At 35.8% G+C, this 21,857-nt stretch overlaps 5 protein-coding genes across 6 annotated transcripts; 3 read left to right on the top strand and 2 right to left on the bottom strand.

Annotated features, from left to right (window-relative positions):
• Nucleotides 1–625: 625 nt before the first annotated feature.
• LOC106369358 (putative elongation of fatty acids protein DDB_G0272012) lies at nucleotides 626–2,882 on the bottom strand. The gene has a single exon (XM_048770214.1). The coding sequence runs from the start codon at nucleotides 2,868–2,870 to the stop codon at nucleotides 1,983–1,985; it is 888 nt and encodes a 295-aa protein (XP_048626171.1). The 5' UTR covers nucleotides 2,871–2,882; the 3' UTR covers nucleotides 626–1,982.
• Nucleotides 2,883–4,547: 1,665 nt separating this feature from the next.
• On the bottom strand, nucleotides 4,548–5,912 carry LOC106382103 (elongation of fatty acids protein 3-like). The gene has a single exon (XM_013822064.3). It carries the CDS (start codon nucleotides 5,647–5,649, stop codon nucleotides 4,765–4,767), a length of 885 nt encoding a protein of 294 aa, XP_013677518.2. The 5' UTR covers nucleotides 5,650–5,912; the 3' UTR covers nucleotides 4,548–4,764.
• A 4,520-nt stretch (nucleotides 5,913–10,432) lies between these two features.
• Nucleotides 10,433–13,183, top strand: LOC106352856 (hydroxyproline O-galactosyltransferase GALT3). Of its 2 annotated transcripts, none has more exons than XM_013792499.3 (6): nucleotides 10,433–10,586; nucleotides 10,864–12,075; nucleotides 12,161–12,289; nucleotides 12,358–12,534; nucleotides 12,615–12,722; nucleotides 12,797–13,183. In XM_013792499.3, the coding sequence occupies exons 2-6, from the start codon at nucleotides 10,882–10,884 to the stop codon at nucleotides 13,001–13,003; spliced, it is 1,815 nt and encodes a 604-aa protein (XP_013647953.1). In that variant the 5' UTR covers nucleotides 10,433–10,586; nucleotides 10,864–10,881; the 3' UTR covers nucleotides 13,004–13,183. The 2 variants fall into 2 exon arrangements, with proteins under 2 accessions (XP_013647953.1, XP_013647962.1); XM_013792508.3 differs by having other exon boundaries at nucleotides 12,806–13,183.
• Nucleotides 13,184–13,309: 126 nt separating this feature from the next.
• Nucleotides 13,310–18,209, top strand: LOC106382091 (F-box/kelch-repeat protein At3g04660-like). Its single transcript, XM_013822055.3, has one exon. It carries the CDS (start codon nucleotides 16,984–16,986, stop codon nucleotides 18,148–18,150), a length of 1,167 nt encoding a protein of 388 aa, XP_013677509.1. The 5' UTR covers nucleotides 13,310–16,983; the 3' UTR covers nucleotides 18,151–18,209.
• A 2,111-nt stretch (nucleotides 18,210–20,320) lies between these two features.
• On the top strand, nucleotides 20,321–21,139 carry LOC106369348 (F-box/kelch-repeat protein At3g04660-like; the record flags this gene model as incomplete). The annotated part of the gene is made up of 1 exon (XM_013809504.1): nucleotides 20,321–21,139. A coding segment is annotated over one exon (819 nt), but the record flags the coding sequence as incomplete, so codon positions are not given.
• Between the last annotated feature and the right edge of the window lie 718 nt (nucleotides 21,140–21,857).

Here is a 21,857-nt window from a genome sequence, read left to right on the forward strand (position 1 = left end):
ATTTACTAATCTAAATAATTAATAATCCAGCAAATCATTTCCATATAAAGTACATAAGCCCATGTAGTTCAAGTTTACATACCAACACACATGAAGATAACAAGACTCGACAATTTCCATATAGGACTTAACATGTTAGGGAGCATTATTTAATGAATATACATATTGTATCTCTAAGAGAAACCAAGAACATCAAGATTGTTTGTTAGATTTTGACTGGTATAAGATAATATTAAATTGGGCGTATCATCCGGTCAAATTAGTCAAAGAGCTCTTGAGTTTGTCAAACAACCCACTCGTGCGTTTTGGAGTCTCGTGTCTTTGTTGACAAGTCAACAAGGGAAGCTTTGCCCAAAGCTCATCATATAATAAATTAATGTATTTTAACATTATTTTAACTGTCGTAAGTGAGTGATTTATCTTACTAAACCACTTTCTCTTGCATGATGATTAAAATATAGTTACGAACATGGTTGAATATGAGATCTTCTACCATTTTCTTGGTCCTAATTACGTGGTCGTTTACTCGTTTATATATGTTTAATGTGAAGTCAAATATCTAATATTGTAGAGTAATATATATATATATATATATATATATATATAAAATGTTCGAGTTGCATAAGTAGTTATGAAGCCAACAAGTTATTAGTCAAAGAAGAGTTTATAGTTTTATACATCAGTAAGAAAAAGATTTCATACGAATAAGGATGATACAACATCTGTAAATGGAAGTCGAAACCAAATTTGCATAAGCTAAGTGGCAAATAAAGACCAAAAGCTGTATGTATATGTGTTCATCAACTGTTATTGGAATTAACCAAAACCAAACTATTTAGTTTTGGTGCTTTTTTAATGTATTTTCAAAATTCACGTAGAACCTTCTTCGTTGATTTGGAATTTAGGTGATGGATTGGATTTCAACAGTAATATGAAATTCGAAAAACAATAGAACAACAAGTCAAAGATGAACTCATGCCTATAATAAAGTAACAAACAAATTTACCATTTTAGTTCTATTAAAGTTGGTAAGATATATGTTGAAGTCAAACACCAACTCTCTTATTGCTGTTCCAAAATAAACAACACTCTCAAATTAAAACTTCTCTACATTTAGGCATGTTCATAAATGGGTACTTGTTTCTTCAAAATTTATAGAATCTATTTTTCTAAAATCTTGATAATTGTTTTGATCTTTTTTTTATAATAACTATGAACAGTCAAGGCTTTAGTGAATTTTGTGTTGGGTTGGGCCAAAGTAAGGATTTAGTAGTGATTTACTAAATGTTCTGTTAAACGCCGTCATATTAAGGATTGATTATTCATTAGTGAATCCCACCCTCGCATCAGCTCCGTTGTCTCTACTATAATATCTACTCTCTTGCTTGCAGCGACGTTGTCTCTCTGGCTAACACCTGATCAATTCATCCCAAAGTCAAGACTCAACATAGAATAATTTAAAACCTCGAAATGAAAATCACAATGCATCCCAAATTTTTTGTTAGTGAATGGATCCAGCAAATCATACACATGAAGCTTCTTCTGAGATTGGTTGGCAGGAGTTTCTTTATTCTTATTCTATTTTTTATCTATCCTCATTTTCTTGTTGTATTATGGACTATGGAGAGTTAGTTTGTAATGATGTATTAAGAATTTTATTATTTGTCAACCCGTTATGTAAAAAACTAAAAACCAACTACTGCTTTCACAAAAATTCTGGACTACAAACTAGAAATGGGGAGTGCGATTGTAGATACTCCATACACTACATAATTTAGAGATATTATTAATTAAAATGTTTGATTAGTCACTTAAAAAAAAAGTTGGTTGCCGAATGCTGTATATCGTAGAAAGAAGTCATTTCATGGTTTATGTGACATTTTAATACATGTTTTGTCATCTTATTCATAGTAAAACAATTTCAAACTATCCCAACATTTTCCAGTAACAACAAATAAGAGGAGATCGAGACTCTAAACAATTCAAGACAATTTAATCACCTCGGTTGTCTTCTTCACATAGTTCTTGGAACGGAAGTTGAAGAAGAGAGCCAAGAGAGAACCATTAAACGCAGCGGTAAAATAAATCCCCCAAATCCCGGAGCAACCCGACCCGGAAAAATGTTGAGAGAGCATCAAGGCCAATATTCCGAAGCAGAAAATAAACTGCACAAGCTGAAAATCCGTCACCAGCCTCTTCCACTTTGGCCTACATCCTACGGCGCATAGGAAGTAGTAACCGTACATAATGACATGAACCGTCGAATTCGTCAGGACTCCGAGGGGAAACATGGACTGGCGGGTTCGGAGCCAGATGAAACACATGAACAGCACAGTCGCATGATGGTACACGTGAAGGAACGAGAGTCGCCTGAATGATTTGCCGAGTATGATGAGGAGTGTGTCTCCAAACTCAAGGATCTTCGAGAGGTAGAAGACTTGAGCCCAGAAGAAAACCGGTCCATTAGGTTCAACATGGACTGGGAAACAAATAGCGTGGAGAAAACGTGTCGTAGGGTCTGAGGTTATGGAGAGAGTGCAACCGACAGCCATGATTAGGGAGAGAAGGCAGAGGATGAGGCTGTGGACGGCTGTGATTGGTTTGAGAATGCGGGGGCTGAGTGAGGGGAGTGAAACCATGGCATGTCGGAGGAGGAATGTGGCGGAGAGGTAAACGGAGACTACAAGGGAGACGAAGAAGACGGTGGAGCCAAAGGTTTCACCTTCGGTCCACGTAAAGTTGGAAATCTTGGGGTGGTTCACGAGCCAGTAGGTTAGGGTGGAGTGAACCGATGCCATTCTCTCACGAAGTTTGTAAGGATTGAAGTTTGAGGATATGGTAAATAGAGAGAGGCCACACACACATGACATATATATATATATATATATATATATATATATATATATATATATATATATGTTGAACATGTTCTTTTATTAATAAGATTCAGCGTAAACAGTTGTTAGTGTTTTAATATGAATTAACGTGTAAAATTATATCGTAAAGAATGTGCATCATCAATTTATTCTATTTTGTTTATTATGCTTAACGTGTGCCGTGCGGACGTTATAAACATCGTAACGAATGTATCATGCATCTTTTTTTTATATGCATAACGTGGAAGGTAGTGTCGTAAAGAATGCATCTTTTACTTTCTTTGTTGCCGATTGAAATTTATTTGATGTAAGAGTTTTCTAATGGATCTGATACAGTCGCTGACTTGATGATGAAACATATGGTTTTTTTTGGTATAAATGTTATGAAACATATGGTTGCCGTACCTGTATTAGTTTGGATCGATGTCGGTTTGGATATGCAGGATATGAGACATGAGAAGTTGAGAACCAAGCAAACTGTCATTTAGTTCAGTTCAGTTATGGTAATACAAAGGAGAACCAAAATATATCCGAATATATTTCGGTTCAGTTTATGATAATTCGGTTCTCACTTATTTTGATTAATTCAATAAAATTGGCTCAGCTTTGTTATTCATTTATTTATTTTTCGATGAAACTTCATTGTTTTACTAGATTTTGGTAAGATATCTATGAAAATTAGTTAGGTATTAAAATTTCAAATTTAAATAAAAACGGTTTACGAAAATTAAATGAAAATCAAATAAATATGAAACTAAAATTGTTTAGCCATTCACAATTTATAAATACATAAAAAAAAAGTAATGGGTTTTGGTTAGTTAATTTGCTTTGGTTCCATTTAATTCAGTTCAGGTTTGAATTAGTCAGCTTTCAATGCTTGTTTAATTTAATTTATTTTTATATATCCTCATTTTCTTGGTGTATTATTTATTTTTTTTTTTTCTTTGGCAACATTTCTTGGTGTATTATGGCTAGTTTGTAATATGGTAATATATATAGATAATTTTATCGTTTAGGTCAACCCGTTATGTAAATGTGATAACCAACTACTGCTTTAAAAAAGATTGTGGACTACAACCTATAAATAGGGAAAGTGTGATGGAAGCTCGACAGATACAGCAATAAGAGATATTAAGATTTAATGTTTGATTCATTCTTATGCATGGGTGTTCGCGTACCCGTTTGGATTCAAAATATTTTGGTATTGGGATCTAGTACCCGTTCGGATATTTTTACATATCGGGTCGGGTTGGTTTTTTTTTTTAATATTGGGTCAGGTTTAAATATTTAGATTTTGAAAAAAATAATAATTATTCATTGCTCAACCTTCTTGTACTGTATATTTTATTCTTAACTTAGCTGATTTTGTAATTTTTATTAGGTTGGATGATTAATAAGTTTGAAGATAAAACTTTAAAAAATAGAAACATTAATTTAGTTATTGTTTTGAGATTTTGGATGTAATTTTTGTTAATGCATGAAATAAGAATTTTGGCATGCATTTTAAGTGATTAGCAAATCACTTTTTCTGCAATTATATGTATATTATCTGATTTTGAGTTATGCTGTACATATGTTCGGTTATCTTCGGATATATTCGTTCGGATTTGGATATCCAATCTTTCCTAACTTAATACCTATTCGAATATTTTGCTACTTTGGTTCGGATTTCTGTTCGGGTTTTTCGGATAGGGTTTGGGTATGGATTCGAAAGATGACCCAACCTAAGATATGCAATCTAAGAACCAGACAATGAAGCCATTACATGATTTATGTGACATTTTTATATCTTGTCATCTTATTCAGAATAAAACAATTTCGAGCTACCCCAACATCAATTTCGAGTAACAACACATCAAGAGACCGATATTTAACCATTCAAAATGATTTAATCAGTCTTTTTGGATCTAATCGCTTTTTTACCCACATCTTTAACCATTTCTGCCCACGTATCCAGTCTTGTCTTATTCGCATAATTCTTGGAACGGAAGTTGAAGAAGAGAGCCAAAAGAGAAGCATTAAACACACCGTTGAAAGCACAAGCCCAAAAACCGGAGCAGCCCGACCCGAAAACATGCTCTTGGAACATCCAACCGCCAAATGCAAAGGACAAAAGAAACTGCAAGACCTGACAATCCGTCACCAGCCTCTTCCACTTAGGCCTCATTCCTACGGCGCAGAGGAAGTAGTAACCATACATGATGACATGGACTGTCGAATTCGCCACAAGCCCGAACGGAAACATAGATTGTTGGGTTCGGAGCCAGAGGAAGCACATGATCACAACCACCGCGTGGTGATACACATGGAGGAACGAGAGGCGCTGGAATGATTTGCCAAGTATGATGAGGAGTGTGTCTCCAAACTCGAGGATCTTCGAGAGGTAGAAGACTTGAGCCCAAAAGAAGAGCGGTCCGCTAGGCTTCACGTCCATAGGGAGACAAATCGCCCGGAAGAAACGAGCTGTCGGGTGTGATGGTACAATGTCAGAAGACGAGGCTAGGGAGAGAGTGCAACCAACGGCCATGGTTAGGGAGAGGAGGCACAAGATGAGGCTGTGGACGGCTGTGATGGGTTTGAGAATTCGTGGACCGAGTGAGGGGAGTGAAACCATGACATGTCGGAGGAGGAATGTGGCGGATAGATAAGCCGTGACTACACCGGAGACGAAAAAGACGGTGGAGCCAAGGGTTTCACCTTCAGTCCACGTAAAATTGGCAATGTTGGGGTGGTTCACGAGCCAGTAGGTTAGGGTGGAGTAAACCGATTCCATTCTCCGGCTAGGTTTGTAGGGGTTGAAGTTTGACGATATAGTAAATAGAGGTTATATATAAATACTCATTTTTGACCAACGCTATAGCGTAAAATAGATACATATCATTAATGAAATTCGATGTCATTGCGTAAACCAATGCCATTGCGTCGTGAATATTGTAACATGGAGTAAACCGATGCAATTGCATCGCTGGGTTCCACGCCGTCTCCGCTTTCCCGGCGCTGGTCTGAACTCGGGGAGATGTTGGAAGAAACGGGAGAGAGACGAAATGATCAGATGCTCACCGAATTGGCTTATATCTATATTCAAGTTGGTCCCATGCCATCGTATTATATTATTTGATTCATGGATTGATTGATGCATATGCGTTGTTATTGTTATTATTATGCTTTGACGTGGAAAGGTAAACTCCTAAAGAATGTGCATCATTAATCTATTTTATTGTGTTTATTATGCATAACGTGAGAACGTAATATCGTAGCGAATGTTTCATGCATAAACTTTTTTCTAATCCTGCTTAACGTGGGAGGATAATATCGTAAAGAATACATCATTTACATTTTTTCGTTGTCGTTTGAAACTTATTTGACGTCAGAATCTTAATCATGGATTTAATATATAGTCGATGACTTGGGGATGATAACATGATTGCTTCTTACGCTTTGGCACTAGGATATCTGGATCAGTTTGATGCGGTTTGGATAATTAGAAAGTGAGAAATTGGGAATCAAACAAAATGTCGTTTAGTTCGGTTCGGATAACTGAAAATCTGGTTCAGTTTAGTTGAACCAAAACGTATCCAAAATATATTTCGGTTCAGTTTTATGATAATTTGGATTTGAGTTATTTTGCTTAATTCTATGAAATTGGTACAGCTTTGCTATTTCTTTTATGTATTTTTGATAAAACTTGATTAATTCACTAGTTTTGGAAAAACAATTTCCGGCTTAAAAAGAAAATTTTATTAATAAATTTAGAGATTACAGAATCAATATTCAAAATTTTGAAAAAACGATTTATTATATAAGCAGATATATATACACCATTTTGTGACAAAGTACAACATAAAAAGTGATTTTGACGATACTTTATGTCTTACTGGCTTACGAATATTCAATCCATTATGTCCTTTTCATATATTTGACAATGTCTTACTAGCACTTTTGGCTAGAAGGATTCACAAATGCTTATTTTCTCAAAGAACCAGTTATAGGTTAATTTAAGTTTTCAACTCTTTAAAGAAACTTTAATTGGTGAATGCTTGTAAAATTTGTGCATATGTAAACCTTATGGAGAGTATTTTTCAATCTAAGAATGATGATATTTCAAGATTCAATCTAGTCATTAGAGATTTGTTTAATAAGATAAAAAAATTAATGAATTGATTTGAGCGCACCTTAAAAGAATTTGGAATAAGACCCTCTTATATTTTCATGACATTAACATGTGTAGACGAATAGTTTTTGAAAGTTTTAAAGTTTTCTTGTAAAGCTCGGGAAACATGATTTTGTCACATATTATTGCCCAAATTTTGCCTTTAAACCAAGTGGCAACTAATGATAAAAAAGAGGCAACCTTAAAAGTAGCTTGGTTACTATCAAATGTTCTCCTAAAAAATATCTTCTCCCCAATCTAGAAGTTGACAAGTAGAGAGTATAAAAGACAAAATATATCATTCAGTTCAATTTTATAATAATTCAGATTTTTTTTAATATTTTGGTTAAATTTAACGATTTTTTTCAACTTTACTGTTTCTTTTATTTACTTTCAATATATTTTGGCAATATATATATATATATATATATATATATATATATGAAAATAACTAAAAATAAAATTTTGAAGGTTAGATAAATTTGAAATACGGAAAATTAAACAAAATTTAAATAACTATGAAATTAACATTTTCTACCACATTCACAATATATAAATATATAAAAATGATGTGCATTTAGTCAACGTTAAGAGGTTTATGAAGCTTAAGATGTTTATGAAGCATTTTTACAATTCCAACACTATCTATGTCGATCAACTTCATACACAGATGATATGAATTTAGTCAAAGTCAATCCTGGACTAATATGAGGAAGATTAGACTTGGAGGATAGTAAAAAGTTTTGGAACATTTATATATATATATATATATATATATATATATATATATATATATATTATAATAAAAGTTTGGTTAAGTTCTCTAACAGTTGTGGCTATCTTTATAAAGAAAGATAATATTGTTGCGGGTCCAATCCCCATAGATAAAGAGGCTATAATCTTCATGTTTTGGGTTTGGCATTTGCATATGGAGATTCAAGGGCATACTAATCTCATTGTTCAAGTCTTAAAAAATGTTGGTTGGTGAATGTTTGTTGAACCTGAATTTTTGCATATATATAATCCTCTTAAAGAGATAATCCATTCCAATATTCTACGAGACAATGAAGCCATTTCAAAACTAATTATCATTTTCTCATCTTTATTCATAGAAAAACAATTTCAAACCATCAGTAACAAAGACCAGAACTCTAAAAAATATCCAACATTAATTCAAGACAACTAATCTAATCGATTTTTCCCTCTCTTGTCTTTTTGGTATAGTTCTTGGAATGAAAGTTGAAGAAGAGAGCCAAAAGAGAAGCATTAAAAGCAGCGTTGAAACACCACGCCCAAATCCCGGAGCAACCTGACCCGAATAAATGCTCTCGGAGCATCCAACCAGATAACCCAAAGCTGAAAACAAACTGCACAATTTGACAATCCGTCACCAACCTCTTCCACTTGGGCCTCGAACCAACGGCTGTCTTTCCTCCACGTGCACCACCACGCGACAGTTGTTGTAATGTGCTATCTCTGGCTTCGAACCCGCCAGTCGATGTTTCCGGTTGCGCTTGTGACTGAAACTGATGTGATGTCAGATTCTTTACTATATTTGATATGAACATAGTTCTGGTTCTTCTATGCATTTTTAAGACAGTTATATAAAATAAGTAAGCATGTTTGAACTTAATCTTTGGAAGTCTAGAATTATAAAAGTTGTAAGAACTAGCAAACAAGAAATTTCATGACATTTGAGGCTGAAACATACATGCATTAATTCAAATCAAATATGAAGAAGAAAAAGGTTAACCTAAGGAAGGATGTCTAATCTTCCAAAAGATTTGGCATACGAAAAGTGTTCACTAGAGTTCTGATAACATTTACGAGAAAAGTCTGTACAATTTATCTAAAATGTTTAATATTCGCAAAGAAACACATCAACCAAATTGTTTGGGGCTAGAGATGAGAAACATCACGTGAACACCTTTTAGAGATTTATTTAAACAAATACTAGTTGGTAAAAGAGTTAAAAAGATGCATTACATATGCCCCGTTAAGTGGACGTGTACAAAAGTACAGACCAATCACAATTCACAGAGCCGTGTCTGTCTGAAACACAGAGACATACATCTTTCTTACCTCACATAGATCTCAAACAGTACAGTTACTTTTTTCATTCAACTTAAAAGTACTCTTTTTGTTTTCCCAAATTTAATATGCAGCAATAATTTTGGGAGCTGTTTGTCTTTGGTAAGTGTTCTTTTTCTTTCCTTCTGAGCTATAGGTTAATCCAAGCTTAGATCCTATGTCTATACTTCTCTGTTTAGCTTTTGATTTTCTTCTAATGTTTTCTCCTTTTTTGCCAAACCAAATCTACTATACGTCTTTTAAAGACCAACGCATTAGCTTCTCGCAAAGATATTCACATTTGAATCTGAGCTTCTTAGTAAACTGGATAGTCCTCTACTTTGTTGATTTTGGTTCTACTGACTTTTAGAGCAAAACCAGTTTCAGCCAATTAGGAAATTAGTATTTCCGAATCAATTGGATTTAGAATTATAATCTTGGTTAATACATGATCATTCATCATAACCTTGTTCTAGTTTGTTTTTTTAACTAGTAGGACACTATCAACTGAGAAGTGTATGGTAGTGTTTGTCTCTCTATTCATATTTATTCGAAGATTGAAACCAGCGTACCAAAAGTTATTATATATTTTTATTAATTATTTATAAGATTATTGAAATGTAAGATAACTAAACGAAGCCGTTTTCAACCATACGTTTCACTTAGGGGGCGACTGGTTTTCCCGCTGCCACCCGCAAACGCAACTTTTGCGGTTGGTAGCGGTTGTCGGCAGTTTGCAACAATCACTCAAATCGCTCTAAACCGCTTCAAACCGCTCCAAATCTCATAAATTCAAAAGCTGGCTCCAGCTAGCGTTTGCGGTTGAGGGAGGGTAAATTTTTTTTTTTTTTTAAAACAATATATACAAAAGTAAAAATATTTAATAAAAATTTTAAAATTGAAATTATGAAAATATTAAAATATATATATTATATTAATTAATATTATAAAATTTTATAATAAAAACAATTTCAATAAATTTTCAAAAAATTAAAATTATAAATTCTAAATATAAATTTTATATTTATTATAATTTTATGATTTTTTATATTTTTATAATTATATTAAATGTAAATATTGTTAATTTATTATTTGACTGTTACCGCATTTGGTAGTTAGCCAGTCATAAGTCACCCGCAAACGCACCAATTTTTAACCGCAGTACCATTCGTACAAATCTCTTAAATCCGCTAGAAACCGCAACCGCCTGCATCCACAAATTCCCGCAACCGCAACCGCAACCGCTACGTTTGAACCAGTCAGACCCTTAGATGGAACGACATCGTCTCGCTGCTAACAACAAAAACAGTAAGTTTCACTTACAAATAAACGACGTCGTTTCCATACTAAAGATACGACGCCGTTTTTCTGCTAAGCTAAGATCCTCTGTTTCAGCTTAGCTATTGCCTTTGCCTCTCTCCCTCTGTTGTTCTGCAACTTCAACTGATCCTGGATCGATGATCTCTTTACATACATCAATATAAAACGAGGTAAGCTTACAAAGTTTACTTTAAACACAACCAATCAGTTCTTAAAACGAGGTGTTTCCAGAACTCTCACTGTTAGCTTCATTTTCAAAGCTTACTGTATTAATAAAAAAATATAATTAGCTATGTTTTTTTTTGCTAATGGGTCTACTTGTATCCATCAAAGACTGCTCCTTCCTGCACCAATTCGAAGTTTTAGATCGTTGACCATTGTTCGAGTTCTTCTCTGTTTAATTATGATTATCAAACTTTAATACGGAATCTGTATTTTTTTTATTAGGTGGTGGTTATGTGAGTAATGATGATGCAGTCTATGTCAATGGTGAAACTCAAGTTTGGGTTCACTTCAGTCAGAACGAGGAACTTGTCGGCGGGAATCTCTGTCATGGTTCTTACATTGATCCTCATCATCCTTCAACCTGGTCACAAACTTACAAAGAAGAATCAGACTGTGGATGAGTTTGATATAGAAGAAGAGAGTACTGTTGTTCAGAAGCCACATTTGATCACTATGGAAGATCTTGATTACCTCTTTTCAAACAGTAGCTTTTACAAAGAAGAAGATGAGTCTAACGTGTTTCTTGCATGGTCTCTCATGCGTCCGTTTCTCGAAAGGCGTGATGCTTTGCCAGAAACTGGTCAGGGGGTCGAAGAGGCTGCACTGGCAATAAAAGACTTAGTCTCTCTGATCAATAAAGAGAAACTACCTTCTGCTTCTGGTATGGTCTCTAGAAGAACTTGTCCGGACTTTGTAAATGCAGCTGACGTGGATTTGTCCGGTTCAAGGCCTGTTCTTGAGCTCCCGTGTGGTTTAACTGAAGATTCTTCTATAACATTTGTTGGTGTTCCTGATGAACATTCGAGAAGCTTCCAGATTCACCTCCTAGGCTCAGGCGTCTTGCGTTATGATGTGAACTTCTCTAAGCAATCCATAGTGCAAAACACGTGGACAGAAAGGTCCGGGTGGGGAGAGGAAGTGAGATGTCCAAGTCATGGAACATTTAAGAATTATATTGTAGTTGATGAGCTTCCTCTGTGCAACGAACAGACAAGTAGAATCACTTTGGATGATTTTCCATTTCTCAAAGGGAGTCCCTTCACTGCAACATTGTGGTTTGGATTAGAAGGTTTTCATATGACTGTTAACGGGCGGCACGAGACTTCATTTCCTTACAGGGAGGTAAAGAATGACTCTACAAAGTCTTTGCAGAAGCTTGAGCCGTGGTTAGTTAGTGCTGTGAAAGTCTCAGGTGGTCTGAAACTGTTATCTGCTTCAGCCACAAGGCTGCCTGTTCCTGATGAGAATCATTCTTCTTTAGCCATAGAAGAGAAGCTGAAAGCTCCATCTCTTTCCGGGACAAGGATAACATTGCTGGTTGGTGTTTTCTCCACTGGAAATAACTTTAAGAGACGTATGGCATTGAGAAGGTCTTGGATGCAATATGAGGCAGTAAGATCTGGAGAAGTTGCTGTTCGGTTTCTCATTGGCCTTGTAAGTACTTCTGCAAGTCAACGTTTTCTCTCTGTTTTTTTTTGGGTACATTTCTTAGCAATAACTTGGTGTTTTTTGGGTTTAGCACACTAATGAGCAAGTCAATTTAGAGATGTGGAGAGAAGCTAAAGCATATGGTGATATTCAGTTTATGCCTTTTGTTGATTACTATGGTTTACTTAGCTTGAAAACAATTGCGCTTTGCATTCTTGGGGTAAGTTGCTACTTACACAATGCATTAGAGTGAGATAATCTTTTTAATGCTTCTCCATTTTGATACAGACCAAAGTCATTCCAGCAAAATACATAATGAAGACAGACGATGATGCCTTTGTTCGGATCGATGAACTGTTATTGAGTCTAAAGGACAAACCGTCTAGTGCACTTTTGTATGGTCTGATATCATTTGATTCATCGCCAGACCGTGAGAAAGGCAGCAAATGGTACATTCGTAAAGAGGTGACTATTCAATAGTTCTCAACATTTTTCTCTGCCTTATCTTCTTAGATACTTATATCACACATATTCTATTTGTGAAGGAGTGGCCTCTAGATTCATATCCTCCATGGGCACATGGCCCTGGCTACATCATCTCTCAGGATATAGCAAAGTTTGTGGTGAAAGGTCACCGCGAAAGAGATCTTAAAGTGAGTTTTGTATTTTCATCAGAGAAATGTAAGAAATGGTAAATAACTGTGTTATTAATTTATTTTGGTGAAAGCTTTTCAAGCTGGAAGATGTGGCGATGGGGATATGGATTCAACAATACAACCAGACAGTAAAAAGAGTGAAGTACATGAATGACAAAAGGTTTCATAATAGCGGTTGTAAACCGAATTACATTCTTGTTCATTACCAAACTCCTCGGCTACTTTTGTGTCTGTGGGAGAAGCTTCAAAAGGAGAGCCAATCTGTCTGCTGCGAATAGATATCTCAATCATGTTGCAAAGATTGAGACTTTGATGAAATTTTCTACCAGGAAGTATTGAAATCTTGTATAAGATGTTATGTAAATTTTGATGTTTTGTATAATATGCATCATGTAACTATGTGGGAGTTTTTTCTAAATCTGTTTTCATGATTATAGTGTATGATTTTTGGATGCCAATCACGTTTCCAATTCCACACATGCGAATGTCTGTGTTTTCAAACCTGTTAGGGAGGTCTAAAGCAACCGCAAAATGACATAAACATAAGTTCAAAGAGAGAGAAGCACATCAAGCAAAGAGAGCTGGACAGTTTTGTCAAGTTGTCAGTGGCAAATACGAGAGGGGGTGACGAGGAAGAGAGGTCAGCCTATGATCAATGGTAAACGTCTCGGGCTTCTTACAATGGTATGGACGATTGTCTTGTGGAAATGGGCGAATCAAATGGTTCAAATGGTCGGAAAGCAATTACATGACTAAGAACAAGGTTAAAAACAAATTTCAGCTTGGTCTTGCAAAGAGGAGGAACATGTTCAAAGACTTATGTTGCTTATGGAGACATAATTATGGAAGTTATATCATGATACTGACTGCACATCTGGTTGCTGTTACACGGAGTGGGGTCGTGGCAGTGTGCGGAGAAGACATATACATGAATGGGAAGGAGGTCTGTCATGAGAATGAAGCTTCCACTTGTAGCGGAGAAAACTTTGCAACTCACAGTGGACTATTTTATTCTCATTTGGCTCTAGTTTCTGTAGAGGTGTTGTTCCACTTCACAAGACCACCAGAGATACATCAAGTTACAGGGATGAGGGTTTGAGCAGAGTGGAGGAACGTTATGACAAATGGGTAGTTCAGAGGCAACTTGCATCTATCTTTGCTCTCAAGTTTCTTGTAACCAATTTCTACAATCAATATAATCATATTTCAACTTGTTCTTTGCTCTTACTGGTTTTGATACTCAAAACCGTATCAGGGTGCACCAAAAATAATTAAATGACAGCACAGAATATACACTGGTTTACCATATCAGGCTTCCCTTTTGCCATGTTAAGATAAAGTCCCCCAAGGAATTGTAATGGTCAGCCAAAAAACTACCGAATGAATCTCACAAAGCGATGAAGTCAAATGAGATCTAACAAATTTCCTCAGAACCTTCAGGGCAACTGAATATAATTATGAAAACATTTACAATATATATCTTCACAGTTCAAAACAATTTTTGGTCCTCCACCAAATCGGCAAGATGTGGTGTGCTAAGTATGTCTTTTCTCGAAAAATTACAACGCTTTACCCACAACTGGGGACTAAAGATACAACGCTTTACTCACGAATCTCCCAAGAAGTACCCATTAATTATAACTAACGGTTTAGTTTCGTGATCATTCAAACAAATTGAATGTGTGTTGTTTCTTCACCGTGAAATGTTTTACCACTTATCAAATCCAAAAGCAAAACAGTTAATGACAGGCAAATTTTATCATATATTATTTATTACTTTTCCTGGTTCGACATTCATACCTCTGGGAAAACACCTAATGTCAATAAAGCTTCGCGCCCACAGTCAGACCTGCACTTGCAGAACGGCTTCAAGTTTAAATCAAAAGAAGACAAAAACAAACATAGGCAGATCCCTTTAGAGATTGTATTATTATTGTAGCTGTCAGTTGTGAATGATGTAGCAAAACGCTCAATCCTGGAAAACATAAGCTAACAGGCTATATTAAAACTATAACGCACATAATGATCAAGTGTGGGCTAAATAAAAATACCTGCGCGAGAAGACATAAGTGAAAGAGTAATGATTCCCGTAACCATTGCGATATCAGTAAAGACATCCATAATAGGGTTGTTCGTTTGGTTGCCGCAGGTACCGGCGGCAGCGGCAGCGTCAACATTCTGCGTCAACTTTTGTTCGTTTCGTTGACGCAGGAACCGGCGGCAGCGGCAGCGTCCGAACTCTGCGTCCTGCGGCTGACGCCGATAAAACCTGCGGTCGCGATATGATATGCGGCAGCGGCAGCGTCAGCGTCTACGAAACGAACAACAACTGTCTTCATTGACGCTGCCGCTGCCGCTGCCGCCGAAACCTGCGGCAACCAAACGAACATGGCTAATGTCTCCAAGTTCAGAATGCAATCCAGGTATTGAGAGAAGTGCTCCTGATCAATGTGAAGTGGGAGAGATAAGCCCATGCCACGCAACACGGTAGAAAAAAGTTTTAGCAATTAAGACAGTGCTTAAGGTAAAACTAAAGACTAATTTAAAACAAGTGATTTACCTTCAGAAGTGCCAACATGTGAGAGTCAGTTCAGAGTTGGAAAATGGACATGGCCCATGAAGCACTTAGTTTACTTGTGGCTTTGTATAAAAACCCCTCACACCCAACGGCATGCCGCGAGTAGCCTGCTCAACAACTCCAAGCAACAGCAGAGCAATAGTGGTTGAACATCATGACCAAACAAAAATAAAAGTTTATTCTTTAAAGAGAAATCTACATTGTCTGCGACATAAGACGAGACCTCCGACACTACCGTATCCACAAAACTTATTTGATACATCTTTTTTTTTTTTCTTACTTATTTGATACATCATTAGTAGCTAACTGGTCAAAGACTTTAACCAGCAGCTGCAACAATCGCTTAACTTCGACAGGCACATCTACAGCAGCCAGGGGTAGAGATACTATGTCTACAGATGATAGACATTCCTCTATCGTTCTGTTTCACAGAGTGCAATACTAATGTCAAGTCGTCAAGATTACCTTCAGTGGAATTCACAAAATCAGTTATAGAACGACCTTCAAGAATGAAAATGTACTGCCCCAAATCTTTCACGATGTTCCATCAAGCTCAAGCTCCGATAGCTACCTCTAACCACCAGATGGTTGGTTACAACAGCCTGCAAAGAGTCCTTTAACATAAATTGAACCCTGCAAATGGGAACGATCAACCAACTTTCTGATCGCATAGAGGCAGGGTGAAGGTCTCCCTTTCGATACACAAGATGACAGAATCAAAAGGTATGCAATACTTGTGCTACTATTTTGTCATAAACCATATTATGGCAAGACAAATAGAAATTACACAAATAACTTTCTCTAGCGAGTGTGCCATCCTTAGAGTCACAGTTTTGATACAGCTCTTGGTCAAAAGGACAGGAAAGATCCGGTCTGAATCTAAGAAGAATGGAACAAAACGAATGGGAAAAGCAACAGACAGTAATTTGAAGATGAGTCATATCGTAGCAGTTACATTCGCTTCCAAAGGACAGGGTGCAAAGAAAAGGGTTGTAAAGTGGCTTAAACTTTGATTCTCCTTTCTTACAATTTAAAACAAGGCCTGGCATAAAAAAATTCAATTAAAGTTTACTTATACATGGGAAAAAGCATTCCAACAAAACTTATAATATGTCTATTTTACTACTTGAAGATCTTTAATAGTTAGAATCAAGAAAAGGCAAGGCGACAAGGGAGAAGGGAGAAGTTTGAGGCATTCTGCTCCAAAAACTCGCAAGCTGTGATGATTAGTGGCTCAGCAAATACGTCTCTCCTAAGTCAATACAAAAACTGCTTCAGTCTGGTTGAGATTTTTAAAATCATGCCAAACGCAACTCAGCATGTACTCAAGAAACAAAACAAATTAACATCACTCAGCAAGGGCTGATTCTGACGACTTATCGTAAAACTGGAACAAATAGGTTACAGTCTCACTACTTAGGGATCGAAACGACATTAGAAGAGGTGATAAAAATTGCGTTTAGAAACGAAGCCACATGAGAATGCGAAACCCACATGTTGGCCCGGTTGTGCTATACGATATATACTCGTACCCGAAATTGAATTTCATTAACCGGAAATACAGTTTTGCGGTTTATGAGCTTAATTAATACGAACCGCCTTGGTGAAACCGGTAATGTTGACGAAACTATTTATTACTAGGGTTTCGTTTTGTTTTAGGTCTTAAAGAGATATAGAACCATGAAGAGGGTGAAGAGGAAGGAGACGATACAATGTCTTACGTTGAAGGAAGATGAAAACGACCCGTTTTCGATTATTCCTCTAGATCTAATCGTAGAGATTCTCCTGAAAGTTCCGACCAAATCTGTAGCTGGTCTTGTCTTCGTTTCAAAAAAATGGTTATCCATAATCAGCGGCAAATATTTTATCAGTCAGTACCTGCAGGCTCGATCTCCACCTCGGCTTCTTTTCACAGTTTTCAGCTCCGGCATGACAGTGCAGTTCTTACATTCATGTTCCCAGGTTGATCCATCTTCTGACAGTCATAGGGTAAACATAACTCCAGAGAAGAAGGAGAAGAAGAACCATGTGCATGCTTTTTCTCCCCCAATCCGCGGTTTGATCTGCCGTCAAATGGATTCTAGAGTGATGATAGGAAACCCTACCACGGGCCAAGTCGTAACGTTGCCTAGACTCAAAACTAGAAGAAGAGGTGTGTTATCCTTTTTCGGGTATGATCCAGTGAATGATGCATACAAAGTGTTGTGCCTGACAGTACTACGAGGTCGTCAAGAACGCGAATCACAAGTTGTGGCCAAAGATCATCAAGTGTACACTCTAGGAGTTGCCCAACAAAAATGGAGAATGGTTGAGTGTAAGCATCCTCATCTTCCTCCTACTCCTTCTTCCCTTACTAATAAAGGGATATGTTTAAATGGGGTACTGTATTATTATGCTTGGATAAAAAATGAAGGAGCCTTGATAAGCTTCGATCTGATATCTGAAGAGTTTAATGTCGTTAAGTTGCCTGAGGATATCCATTGTCTAGTGAACTACACTGGAAAGGTAGCTACAACTAGGTGGCCTACCGGTAACTACACTGAAGTTCACTTGTGGGTTCTAGAAGATGCCAGTAAGCAAGAATGGTCTAAAGTTTCAATTTGTGTTCCTTTTTTGAGAGAATTAGCTGGAAAAAACCATGGATTCAGGTTCAGGGGTACAGTTAGTACTGGTGAGCTTATATTCTCACCTTTCTCTTCCCAAAATAAGGCCCCATTCTTTTTCATCAGTTACAATCTCAAGGAAAACAAAGCCCAAAAAGTTGTGATTAGAGAATTTGGAAGTCTTTCTTATTACATGGAAGTCTATTTTGATCATGTCGAGAGTCCTATGTTCTGTCAAATCTAAGTTAATCCGTTTTCTTTTGTTGCTTTTCATTGAAGATCTCAGACAGATTGTAGTTTTGTGTGGAGACATTTGATTTACATTTGAAGATGAACATTAATTAGTTTTGTGTTGGCTATAGTTGGACATCCATCCACATTTTTATTTTTATTTTTATTTTTATTTTTATTTAGACGAATAAGTTTAATCCACCATTAGAAGATGAAAATGATGTTACATGAAGATGGTCTGACTTGTAGAAGAGTTTTGTAATTACAGCGGAAAAATAGCTTTAACGAGCAGTCAGGTAAAACTACGTACTAACAATGTATAATCAACAAATGTTCCCACATCCAACAGAAGAAGAATGTATATCATGACCTACACTTGAATCTCGCTGACATATTCACTAGTATTCTTAAACCCAATGTTCATTCATCCCCTAGCTCAATGTTTTCTGAATAATCCGTTTGTGTGATTCGTATTGTTTGTGAATAAACTAATGTTGATAATAAAAACAAGGAACAAAGTGATGATATGATTCACACAAAACCATATTTGTTTTGGAATAGTTGCTCCCGTGTCATCCAAAATACCTAAGTATTTGTACAGTTGCTAAAATTACAAAAAAGTACTTGTATAATTTACAAATATTATATAATCAAAACAAAAAAACGATACCCAAAAGAAACAACATGTACATAAATGGATAGATAATGTTCATTTATAACTGATTTTATAAACTAATAAAAAAACTATTTTTATGTGTTTGGCTAAAATAAGTGACATAAAAAGAGTTTTTTGTTAAGTAAAATAATTATATGGAGTGAAAATTAAGTGGCAATAAATGTAGCACATTTTTATTATTTTGATTTAAGTTATTATTTTATTTACAAAAACATATCTTTGAATTATGTTTTTGGCTACGTAATTTTCCACCGATAGAAACTCAAATAAAAATGTTTTAATAAAACAAACTAAACCAAACGTTTAATCATATGCAAAACCTAGTTATTTAACATTTTTGATTTTATAATTGACACAAAGTTATTATTGATTAAATAATAAATAAAAATATGCACTATTCATATTATTATGGTAATATAATTAATGATGTGAATTATTGTTAAAGTAATATAATTAATGAAATTGTTCAATTAAGTGAAATATGGAAATACAATTAATAGATATTGCTATTCATATATCCAAACAAATTTTATTAAAACTACTATTCAAGTTTTCAAAGAATCTCATTGTGTACGTCAACTTTAATAATATAGATTTTGGTTTATGTTTATTTGGTTTGCTCTTTTATTTGTGGCTAATAGCATGTTTGATATTTTGTTTTGTTGTAACTTGTTTGCTGATGTTGTAAACAAATCCAACATCAGAAATTAGTTTTATCAGGTGGATGCTATGACCGGAATCAATTTAAGAACACCTGAAGACAAAACAAAACATTAGATTAAGACAATGTGGTCACAAAAGCTTTGTGCTCCTACCAGTGGCGGAGCCGGCGTAGTAACAGGATGGGACCCATTTGAACTATGGCAAAAAAGTCAATATATTTTTTGATTAAATTAGTTTAGTGACCCATGTAAAATCAAATTGAGCCTTGTGAAATAATTTTGTGCCTCCGCCACTGATGCCTACTCAGTTGTTTACCTTCTAAATCAGCAAGATGAGTCTCTTTTCAATATTCTCATCTTGAAAGAGAAGATTATGTGAAATAGTTTAACTGGTCAAATGTGGTTTGTATAATCGGTTGTGTGTAAGTGGTTGGGTCAACAGAGTAATAACAAACTTTTTCTCATCTTCACAAAAATTAAATAGGTGCAGGGCCCAAGCCCAAATTGGAAGATAGACAAACCTTTACTTTGCAAAGGGAATCGGACAATCCTGGTTTTCACTTTTCACCCACCCCCTCGATTGTCACATCTGCCGAAGGTTAAAACTGGCAATTTTATTGCTATTTTAGGGGAATACATTGGAGCATATCTCACTTCTATTATAGAGTTCTCATATTTTAGAGGTGAAAATAGTAAAATACATTGGAGATGGTCTAAGGAGTCCAAACAACACGAAGAAAACAGTAGGAGTACACTTGAGAACCTCGAAAGGGGTTCGATCGGGTATGTCGTATGGAATCCAATGAACGCTTACAGACCTCTCAATGGTCTGATTTGATTTTTACCATGTGCATGCTTTTTCTCCCCCAATCCGTGGCTTGATCTGCCGTCAAATGGATTCTAGAGTGATGATAGGAAACCCTACCACGGGCCAATTCGTAACGTTGCCTAGACTCAAAACTAGAAGAAGAGGTGTGTTATCCTTTTTTGGGTATGATCCAGTGAATGATGCATACAAAGTGTTGTGCCTGACAGTACTACGAGGTCGTCAAGAACGCGAATCACAAGTTGTGGCCAAAGATCATCAAGTGTACACTCTAGGAGTTGCCCAACAAAAATGGAGAATGGTTGAGTGTAAGCATCCTCATCTTCCTCCTACTCCTTCTTCCCTTACTAATAAAGGGATATGTTTAAATGGGGTACTGTATTATTATGCTTGGATAAAAAATGAAGGAGCCTTGATAAGCTTCGATCTGATATCTGAAGAGTTTAATGTCGTTAAGTTGCCTGAGGATATCCATTGTCTAGTGAACTACACTGGAAAGGTAGCTACAACTAGGTGGCCTACCCCTAACTACACTGAAGTTCACTTGTGGGTTCTAGAAGATGCCAGTAAGCAAGAATGGTCTAAAGTTTCAATTTTTGTTCCTTTTTTGAGAGAATTAGCTGGAAAAAACCATGGATTCAGGTTCAGGGGTACAGTTAGTACTGGTGAGCTTATATTCTCACCTTTCTCTTCCAATAAGGCCCCGTTCTTTTTCATCAATTACAATCTCAAGGAAAACAAAGCCCAAAAAGTTGTGGTTAGAGAATTAGGAAGTCTTTCTTATTACAGCGAAGTCTATTTTGATCATGTCGAGAGTCCTATGTTCTGTCAAATCTAAGTTAATCCGTTTTCTTTTGTTGCTTTTCATTGAAGATCTCAGACAAATTGTAGTTTTGTGTGGAGACATTTGAAGATGAACATTAGTTTTGTGTTGGCTATAGTTGGACATCCATCCACATTTTTATTTTTATTTTTATTTAGACGAATAAGTTTAATCCACCATTAGAAGATGAAAATGATGTTACATGAAGATGGTCTGACTTGTAGAAGAGTTTTGTAATTACAGCGGAAAAATAGCTTTAACGAGCAGTCAGGTAAAACAACGTATTAGATCAAATATTTATTATTCTTATTTGATATGAAATGTCTTTCGCTTGAATATATTTTAATATTTTTTCAGACGTGCAACATTTCCCAATCGATCCCATTAGTGGCATTGGTAAATATACGTACTAACTTTAGTAACCGAAATATAGAAAGTCTTTATGGTCGAGACCAAACTTGAGATAAGTAAGTATACTATGAGCTGTAACGTCAAAACAAGAAATAAAGTTTTTTTTTTCGGTTTGTAAAGTCGATAAGTGAAAATTAATCAACCTTGAGACCACTAAAATGTAGAAGTTTTAAAATTTCGTAGATATTCTACATTTGTATTAATGTATGCTAAACTCTTTTTCATGGTAAATGAGCATCTTTCAATAGTTTTTATAAAATAATTTAGTAAAACTTCATAGTACTCCCTAAATCGATGGAATAACCACTATAAAGTTATTATT

The sequence above is a fragment of the Brassica napus genome (genome assembly GCF_020379485.1).
Source record: "Brassica napus cultivar Da-Ae chromosome A1 unlocalized genomic scaffold, Da-Ae chrA01_Random_11, whole genome shotgun sequence".
Taxonomy (NCBI): Eukaryota; Viridiplantae; Streptophyta; class Magnoliopsida; order Brassicales; family Brassicaceae; genus Brassica; species Brassica napus.

Bases quoted from the DNA above. Each gene is read 5' to 3' on its own strand.
- LOC106369358 (XM_048770214.1), bottom strand. From the start codon at position 2,870: ATGTCATGTGTGTGTGGCCTCTCTCTATTTACCATATCCTCAAACTTC.
- LOC106382103 (XM_013822064.3), bottom strand. From the start codon at position 5,649: ATGGAATCGGTTTACTCCACCCTAACCTACTGGCTCGTGAACCACCCC.
- LOC106352856 (XM_013792499.3), top strand. From the start codon at position 10,882: ATGATGATGCAGTCTATGTCAATGGTGAAACTCAAGTTTGGGTTCACT. The intron at 12,290-12,357 runs GTAAGTTGCTAC...ATTTTGATACAG, and splicing joins TTGCGCTTTGCATTCTTGGG to ACCAAAGTCATTCCAGCAAA. The intron at 12,535-12,614 runs GTGACTATTCAA...CTATTTGTGAAG, and splicing joins AATGGTACATTCGTAAAGAG to GAGTGGCCTCTAGATTCATA.
- LOC106382091 (XM_013822055.3), top strand. From the start codon at position 16,984: ATGAAGAGGGTGAAGAGGAAGGAGACGATACAATGTCTTACGTTGAAG.